This window comes from Echinops telfairi, unplaced genomic scaffold (genome assembly GCF_000313985.2).
Source record: "Echinops telfairi isolate 266 unplaced genomic scaffold, ASM31398v2 ScPeMD7_3533;HRSCAF=4204_0, whole genome shotgun sequence".
NCBI classification, from domain to species: domain Eukaryota; kingdom Metazoa; phylum Chordata; class Mammalia; order Afrosoricida; family Tenrecidae; genus Echinops; species Echinops telfairi.
This window is the reverse complement of record NW_022107431.1, coordinates 6,163,543-6,173,177: the sequence shown is the minus strand read 5'-3', so window position 1 is coordinate 6,173,177 and position 9,635 is coordinate 6,163,543. Positions and strand designations below refer to the sequence as shown.

At 44.6% G+C, this 9,635-nt stretch overlaps 1 protein-coding gene across 4 annotated transcripts in view; it reads right to left on the bottom strand.

Annotated features, from left to right (window-relative positions):
• The window catches only part of PRKN (parkin RBR E3 ubiquitin protein ligase), a 1,413,568-nt gene that overhangs the window by 1,041,796 nt on the left and 362,137 nt on the right, over positions 1–9,635 (bottom strand). For all 4 annotated transcript variants that reach the window (XM_045294462.1, XM_045294464.1, XM_045294465.1 and 1 more), the window contains exon 3: positions 2,130–2,367. In XM_045294462.1, the coding sequence (XP_045150397.1) occupies positions 2,130–2,367 (238 nt within the window). The remainder of the gene's footprint in view (positions 1–2,129; positions 2,368–9,635) is intronic.

Here is a 9,635-nt window from a genome sequence, read left to right as displayed (position 1 = left end):
GGGGGGAAGGGGGAAGGGAGGGGAGTACCGATCACAATGAATGGCACATAACCACACACACACCTATCCAGGGGGAAGAGCAATAGAAACCAGAGGGGAAGGGAGACAGCAGTCAGTGAGGGATTTGAAAATAATTAATACTCAATAATCTATCAAGGGGCCACAAGGGTTAGAGGGGGGAGGGAGGGAAAAAAAGAGGAGCTGATTCCAAGGGCTCAATGGAAAGTAAATGTCTAGAAAAGAATGATGTGTACTAATATGTCAAATACAATTGATCTATGAATTGTAATGAGAGTTGTAAGAACCCCCAGTAAAATGATCTTAAAAAAAAGAAAAAGAATTAGGAAGTAGACAAAAATAAAGGCCAAAATGGAAGATGGATATGTATTTCCTTACATAAGTTACTCCTCAAACATTTTATCATATTCATATTCACACCATGATAATTACCGTATATACTTGTGTATAAGCCGAGTTTTTCAGCACATTTCTTAGAGAAGTTTTTGTGGTAAAATTAGGTGATACTCAGGTCGGCTTATCCTTGAGTATCTACGGTAAGTTTTTTGTCAACTTGCCTGAGCCAAGATCCTTGATTCTCATTCGTGTGGCCGTTGGGGCCTCCCCAGTCACAAAATCTAAAATGATGCAACCACTGCCGTGGTGGGATCCACTGTGAGCAGCAAAGCCATTGTGGGAAGATTAGGATGGAGCCCAACCCCTTACTCAGGTAGGGGTGCTCTCGGGGGGTGGCCTGCCTCATGTATAAATTGATGTTGTGGAGAACTTATTTGCTTCTTGCTGATCTGGAACCTGCATCTGGTTCGGCGACCTCCAGTTCTTTGGACAGTAGTAAATTGCCGGCCATATTGCCACCCAACGCTGGAGTCATTGGAGGCTGCCCAATGATTGTTGACCTTGGATTCATCCATCTCTGTATCCACCAGCTTTGTTCATCCTGCTTCCTGGTTAAACAGCCCTGGCAGCTACTTGAGTTAGCAAAAGCTGTCCATCTTAATAGCTGACCCAAGGACTTGAACCAGACTTACCCACTTCTACAACTGTATAAGCCACTTTATTGGTATAATTTTTTTTTCTTTGGTTGGGTTCTCTGAGGAAGCACAGAAAGCAACACTTTTATGTGTTGTATATGGAAAGAGATTTATACTAAGAAATGGCTTACCCAGTTGTAGGAATGTGTATGTCTAGTTCGGTTCAAGTCAGGCATCTCCTAATTCATGGAAGCTGATGAACAGGAAGCAAAATGATAAAGCAGAGACAGTGGGGGGAGCCCAGGCTGGAAGATGTAGAGGTAATATGAATCTGAAGTCAGTTGAATGAATCCACTGTTGGTGGTCCACTGATGGTTGCTGGGATTGGCGGGTCATGTGACAAGAGTGGAACCCAGGTGCCAGTGCCAGCTCCAACAGAAGGTGGGAGGTCAAAGAGGATTAAACTCTGTTTGGTCCCTCTCTGTCTTATATAAAAGGCCACACCCCCAAGGAGGTGTCATCAGGCTGTGATCCAATAGATAGGTTGCTGTCTATCTGCACCTTTGCCCAGAAATGCCTAGTTCACAGAATCCCTAACTATCACCCGCAATCATCCCTTGATTTGCTTCTCTAGAGGAACCAACATAACACATCCACCTACTACTGTACTACAAAACAAAACAAAAATAATATCCTCTCATCAGACACCCTCGCTGTTGCTAACATTTATTCTTAAACATGAAACCCAGTTCCACAGCACTTATTATGGAATGCAGTCATGACATATGTTACATCCTTTCTTCTCAGGAAGTCTTCCTCTTGAGATTATAGACTAAAGTCCCAAACCCACCATATATGAATTATGTTACCACCCAAACCAGACCAGCTGTTGTGCAGTAAACCGTGGCTCCCAGTGACCTGATGTGTATCAGAGTGGGACTTGGGATTCAGGGGGTTTTCAATGATTAGCTGTCAGGAGTAGATGGCTAGGCATTTTTCTGTGGCCTCTTTGGGTGGACTCCATTCTTCCACCTTTCCTCTACCCCCAACCACGAGCTCCAGCCACGCGGTCCTTCCCCATGAAGACTCGAGGACGCAACAAGAGAATCACGTTAGTCACCTGGAAGGAGATGCAATTACCTGCGCTCACAGACGGTGAGGGTGCACTCCGGTCATCATTCAGGACCACAGCCAGGCCCACCGAGTCTGCAGGGAGGATGGAGTTGCCCAGGTTCACCCGGGTCAAGCTCTCAGGCTCCCTCCCAACGCCCCACGCGGTGTTCCTGGGGCGGGCCCCTCTGGTCGGCTCAGGTTCCAGAGGTTGGCTCTGGGGTCTTTGCACAACGTGGACGATGCTTTGCTGCTCCAGGTCACAGTTCTGTGTGGGGTCAAGACAGAAACACAAGGAAACACAGCATTAAACATCCATCACTATCAAACGTCTCCTCAAGGTTTCTACCCTCTATGAGCAGAAAGGAACTTCAAGGGGAGTGACATGTGCAAACTGGTCTGATTTGGCACACTTGTTCTGACAGCAGGGTCACAGTCCTGACCTGTGTGCATGTTAGATAAGCAATATTGTACGAGGGCCAGATGCTGAAATTTGGGAATACATAGAACAACACACCAGAACATAACAACACTATTCAAAGGGACATAAACTCTGAACAGAACCAGCTGCCATCAAGTGGGTGCTGTGACAAAGCCCACCTGTAGGACAGGGTAGAACTGCCCCTAAGGGATTGCAAGGCTCATGTGGAACCTGTACATGGACGGAGGCAGTTGCTCAAAAAGAACCAGGGACCCTCTGGGGGTTGAGATCAACAAAGGTGTGTCAGGGCAGTCGATGTTCACCTGTGTGGTGAGGGAATGATCAGAGGAACTGGGTTGTGTGAAGAGGAACGTGGCATCGGGGTTGGAGGAAAGCATGTTCACAGCCCATGATGTGCAGACGGCATCACCTTGCTCGCTGAGAGTGAGGACTTGAAGCACTTGTCGGTGAAGCTCAAGGACGGCTGCCGTCAGCATGGATGACAACTCGATGTAAACCAAACCAATGAGTAACATCACGATCAGTGGAGAAAAGATGGACTCTATCAAGGATTTTGTATTGCTTGCATCCGCCATCAATATGCAGGGAAGCAGCAGTCAAGAATTCAAAGGACAGACTGCACTGGGTAAATCAGCTGAACAAGTCCTCTGTAAAATGTTGAAAAGCCAATGGATGGATGGATGGATTGCGATAAGAGTTGTATGAGCCCCCCAAAAAATGATTTTAAAAATAAAATAAAATATTGAACAGCAAGGGTGTTACTTTGAGAACTAAGATGTGCCTGACTCAAGCCATGGGCATTTTCACTCACCTCATATGCATGGATATTGAATATTAGATAAGGAAGACTGAAGAAAAACCAATGCAGTTGAATTGTAGCACTAGTGAACAATATCGAAAGCTCCATGGACTGGAAAAAGAACAAATATGTCCCAGGAAGAGTACAGCCAGAATGATTCTTTCTCAGAGCAAGGATGGCAAGACTTTGTCTCAAGTCTCAAGTCCTCTGAATCAGGAGAGACTAGTCCCTACAGAGAGATAGCATGCTTGGTAACGTAGAGGAGCAGCCAAAAGGGGGACGGCCTGGGAAAGGACTGGATTGACTCCGTGGCTGTAATAATGGGCTCAAACATAACAACTGGGAGGGTAATGCAGGACCAGGGAGTGTTTCTTTCTGTTGTACATACGGTCGCTGTGAGTAGGAACAGACTCGAGGGCACCTAACGATAACTTGTAACTTAAAAAGCTCATGGAGCGTGGAGGGAGGGTGGGGTGGAAAGGGGGAACCGATTACAAGGATCTACATATCACCTCCTCCCTGGGGGATGAACAACAGAAAAGTGGGTGAAGGGAGACACTGGACAGTTTAAGATATGACAAAATAATAATAATTTATAAATTATCAAGGGTTCATAAGGGAGGGAGGGAAAGTGGGGGAGGGAGGGGTAAATGAGGACTGATACCAAGGGCTCAAGAAGAAGGAAAATGTTTGAGAACAATGAGGGCAACAAATGTACAAATGTACTTGACATAATGGATGGATGGATGGATTGTGATAAGAGTTGTACGAGCCCCCAATAAAGTGATCTTTTAAAAAAAGATAATGCAAACAAGTTCATGGAGAGCCCCCATCATCTTTCAACTCCATTTTGCCATGAGTGCTTTGGAGTCCCCGCATATCATCCAGCGGATATCTTTCTGGGCAAAGGCAACATGTCACGCTAATGCTTATTGTTGGCTAGTCACCCACTAGACTAGACTTAGTCAATATCCAGCAAACAACATCTCCAAATCTAAGTCCTGGATAGGGAGACAGTCCAAGAAACTATCTTGACTTGCTACTGGGAGTCACGCAATGACACCTACCAACATCAGTATATCTGCTGCTCCCAATATTGGATATTACCCTCTTAGCGCAACAACAACAAAAATCCCTAATGAGATGATCGATGTCCACAGGTTTAGGAATTAGGATGAGGAGCCTTGATAGTACAGTTGCTTACTCTGGGGCTTATAACCACAAGATCATCAGTTTGAAACCACCAGCTGGCCTGTAGGAGAAAGCTGAGGCTTTCTGCCATCATAAGGACTTACGGTCTTGGAAACCCATCGAAGCCATTCTACTCTGCCCTACACAGTCTCTGTGAGTTGAAATAGATCAATAACAGTGAGTTTGTAGGGTTAGGATTGTGACTCACAGGGGAGAGAAAAACCAAAGCCAAACTCACTGCTATCAGTGGACGCTGAATCAGTGATCCTACAGGACAGGCTAGCACTGCCCTGTGGGTTTCTAAGACTGCTCACTGTTAACAGGAGAAGAGCTGAGGATCGTGTGGATTTCGGGCTAATGTATAACTACTATGACACATTGGAGGGGGTGGGGCACAATTCAGTCCCTGCACAGGAGTACCTAAGTGTTTTGTCTATGCTAAAAAAGGGACAGGTCCGACTGAGTTCTTCAATTACTCAGTGCTTATAAAAAGCAAACCAAGCAGTTATGCAATGTTTTCTCTCGGCTAGGCATTCTTTCAGGAATCGAGGGGAAAAAGATAAATAAGACATTGCCTTTTCCCTCAGAGAACTCAAGACCTCATTTTGGAGTACTCTGCTGTCCTCCCAAGTCATCATTTCAACCTCCTGAAGAGCAGGAATTCTTTGTATATCATGAGAAGGAAATATTATCAGGGCCTGTGGAGCTGCCGTACAGCTAAACTCTTTCCAATATTTTATCCATGGGATGTGCTGTTAATGGAGCTTTGAACTAGCATGATGTGTTAAAACACCATCTGGCAAAGGGACAGCTTCTGCAATGGATAACGTGTGTGTGCATGCGTGTGAGTGTGTGTTTTTAAGAGAGAGAGTGTGTCTGTGTGTGTGTGTGTGTGTGAAGAGAGAGATTAAAAAAATCTAGCAGCGAATTATCTCCGAAGCATGGATGAAGTTGAGAGACATCTGTTCTGTAGATATCTCTGTAACTACTCGAGTTTGCTTTGGGGCTTTCTATGCCCCTTGTCACCTCTTAGTGAACATTAGGAAAATCTGGTTTGGCAAAGGAGAAGGTACTCATCTTTTGGATTTTTTCCACATTTCTCCAATTGATGTGCCCCTGTAAATGTGCTCAGGTTCATCTTGTGTTCCATGGTGTCTGAGCATATGGGGATTTTTAGAATATCACTATCCAGTTTGCAGAAAGTTGGAATTTTACCAGAAGAATTGTGGCATCTCTAGCTTCTGCTTATTCCAATTTCTCTGCATATTTTCCAATCAGGATTTTGTATATGGAGCCACTAACTAGGATTCTGAGGCTTGACTGATGTACACGAGCAGGCAACCACCTTTAGTTTTCAGAGCCCATAAGTGATGATGGCGATGGCACTGACTTGGCTTTCACCTGCTTCTATGGGCCGCTGTGTGGACTCTCTACATTTCTCTAAGTCTTAAGAGCTATCTTCAAAGTCGATATGACAATGGGGCTTCAAAAATATTGTGGAAAAATTCCATTAGCCTCCAATTCCATTTTTGGACGAACTCTTTGAAGCGACCTCATATTATTGCCAATGACAGATGAGGAAATTGAAGCTTAGAGAGAGAGGTAGTTTGTCACACACCATACAGCTCACAAATTACCCAGGGCTGAGTTTCTTTGAATTCGACTTTCATGTTGTCCCTTGCATGTTTGGCTGCTTCCCCGTAGATGGCGTGCGGTGTGGAAGGGTTGGTTAGGCAGATTTGTTGCTCATTTCTTTCTCACATTCCGCTCCACACTCATGCACTTTTTGATTTTCCACTGTCCTCTTGGGAGCCCTGACTCACTGTGACCTCGTGTAGAAAAGAACAAGGTGGTCAGCCCACAGCCACCCCCACGATGTCTGATATGGTTGAGTCCATTCTTGGGGTCATTTTGAAGATGTCTCTTACTTTCTTGGTTCTCTGCCTTACTAAGCATGATACCCTTCTCCGGGGATTGGTCTTTCCCGATGGTGGGGGGATGGCCAGTGCTGACGGAGAACCTGTGCAAGCCAGCTGAAGTGACGTGGTGGTGTCCAGGGGAACTGCCGCAAAGCACCAACAGGCACAAAGGATTGGGTGTGGTGACAGTCGTTTTGTGTGTCCTCTCGCCCAGGTCTTCACAACTCAAGTCTACAACACTCACCACTCTGTGTTTCCTTCCACTATCAGACAGAGCTCTCTTTGAGAAAAGGGCCTGCATTTTTCTGATCCCATGTCTACAACAGACAGCTACGGCTGTTCCTGATACAGCACAACGCAGGCAGAATGATCCCATGAGCCCTTGAAGCACAAACCTATCACTGTAGCCACTTAAGAGATGAGATAACTTTTCAGATGATTTCCATATGGTGCCCAAGTCAGTGAAGCAAATGGAAGAGCCACGTATGCAGTCTCGGTTTTCTGGTCCTAAACGCAATGCGCTTTGCAATATGCCCGCCAGTACCAGTTGATATTGAGCCCACTCTGACTCATGACTGGACAACCCACATGTGTTCGAGTAGAATTGTGTGCCCCACGGTTTCCATGCTGTCACCCACTGGAGGCCATCACCAGAACTTCCAGGTGCCTCTGGCTAAGCTTGGAGTTCTCAGTGGAGTGCGTTCACAATCGGCACTCTTAAGGAACCCTAGATCCCGCTCCCCAGTTTCTGGGGAGTTGATTCAGACTCCTCATGATCCACTAGGACAGAGGAGCACAGCCCCGTAGGATTTCCAAGGATGGGATGGATGCAATGGAAGTTGGCTTGTTGAATCTTTACAGAAGCAAATGGCCATCTCTCTCTCCCGTGGCGCACCTGGTGGGGTTAAACTCTTGATCTTTAGCTTAGTGTTTAAGCACTCTATAACCAGAAATCCTTCCTCATGCCTTCGGAGTTTATTCAATTCTATTTCCTCACACACAATGCTTGATAGCATCTCGGTAGGAAATGTCAAGCTCCCCCCATTACAATACACCAAATCTGCATGTGGACATTTGAAAATCTGATTAAAAAAAATAAATGAATACACCACATTTTCTCTAGGAAAGCACTAATTTTATCAGTGATGGATTATAAGATAAAAAAGTATTCCTAATTTTCTACTCAGTGATGTTATCAGATGTCAAATTAAAAATGAATTTTATTGAAAAAATAATTGTATTGGGGGCTCTTACAGCTCTTATCACAACCCATACATACAACCATTGTATCAACCACTTTTTAAAATCTGTTGCCATCATCATTTTCAAAATATTTTCTTTCTACTTGAGCCCTTCGTATCAGGTCCTCATTGTTTTACCTCTCTCCCCCATCTTCCCTCCGGCATGAACCCTTGATAAATTATGATTATTTTCATAACTTACATCGTCGGCTGTCTCACTTCATCCACTTTCTGTTGTTCATCCCCCTGGGGGGAGGGGGTTAATATATTGAACACTGTGATAGGTTCCCCAAAACTAACTTTTACATGAAGCATTTTCTCAGGTATTTTTTGAGAAACACATTTGATATAACAACTTCAAGTTTCTTCCTGTCTCCCTTTTTTGGTGCTAAAAATAAATCCAGCACACTTGTTACTTCTTTTGAAAACAACTTCTAGCAAATATGTTTTTGTTCGTTTGTTTGATTTTGTAAGCTTACCAGTTTGTGATAATGCATTTTCTGTGCCAATGGTAGACTAGATGGCCACTGTGCAGGAAGTCATTCAAGGGTGTTTTAAAGTGTAATGGGAGCAAGTGGTTTGTATGGTCACTGATAACAATGCTCTAAAGACAACACACACTCACAGATGTTCAGAGAAGGTCAGACTAATCGAGAACCGGTTTTTCCCTCAGTGACATTTTGCGATTGAACTGCACTCTGCCCGCACCCCCCATTGTTTCCGGAGAACACGAAATTCCAATTTATATTAATTGGAAGAGAATAAAAACTATTCCTTCAACTAGATCCTTCAGTTAAAAAAATAATAAAAAAGCAGACCTTAAAAAGATGGATACTTGGTGACTTTACACTTTGAATTTATTCCACTTTTTTTCTAGCTGGTCTCCATTATAATCAAAGATATTATGCTAAAAAGTGATCTTGAAAGGCCTTTCTCACATTCCCAAAGGCAGAGTAATACAATTACTGAGAAATGTCAATTAGCCCCACACTAATGAGCCGGCCTGGGTCTTGGTCAAGTCCCTGAGTTCCCTTGACTCCTTTCCGCTGATGGTCTTTGGCCATTTCCCTCCTCATTAGGACCAGTACCAGAGGGGACTCAGCCAGGCGAAGGCACCGAGAGGCTGGGAAACCACAGAGTCTGCGCCGCTGTAGCCATGACCAAAACTGGCATCAGTGTAAGAAAAGGGCAGTGCTGTTGGCTCAAGTGAAGTCTGAGATTTCATGTTTCCACATTTGCCCATCCCCGCATGCAAGCGGTAGTGCATCATCAAGCTGATAGCCCTGAAAGCCAAGTTAAAACCATGCTGGCATTTACACTTCGCAAGAAATGCCCCTGAAGTGTCATTCCATCAATGATCATTTTAGCATTCGCTATTTTAGGTCTTTTAAACAATAGGAAATCGATGTGGAATTTTCAGACAGTATTTACTTTATTTTAAAAGGCCATTGCATGTACTTTGGCATACTCCTGGGTGGGTGAACCAACAAGCTCTTCTTCTCATGTGCCTGTATGGCAAAGGGAGCGAACAATAACAACTGACTCTATACAATGATTTTTTTCCTATAGACAACCTCCAGTACTTCAGCGGCAGAGAGAAGCGTGTGTGTGTGTGTGTGTGTGTGTGTGTGTGTGTGTGTGTGTAAGCAAGCTAGCTCCCCACCCCTACCCCACCACTTTAGTCTCATTGGGCTCTTCTATCCTCATCCTAAACTCAATGAAAGTGTTTTTACCATCATTGTGTGACCACCTTCCCCACATAAACGCTGAAGAAGAATGTGTGCATATAAATAAGTGTGGTGAAGAAGGCTGATGGTGCCCAGCTATCGAGACCAATAGCATGTTGGGACTTAAAGGCTTGAAAGTAAACAAGAGGCCATCTAGCCCAGAAGCAACAAAGCCCACATGGAAGCAGCACACCAACATGTGTGATCATGAAGGGCC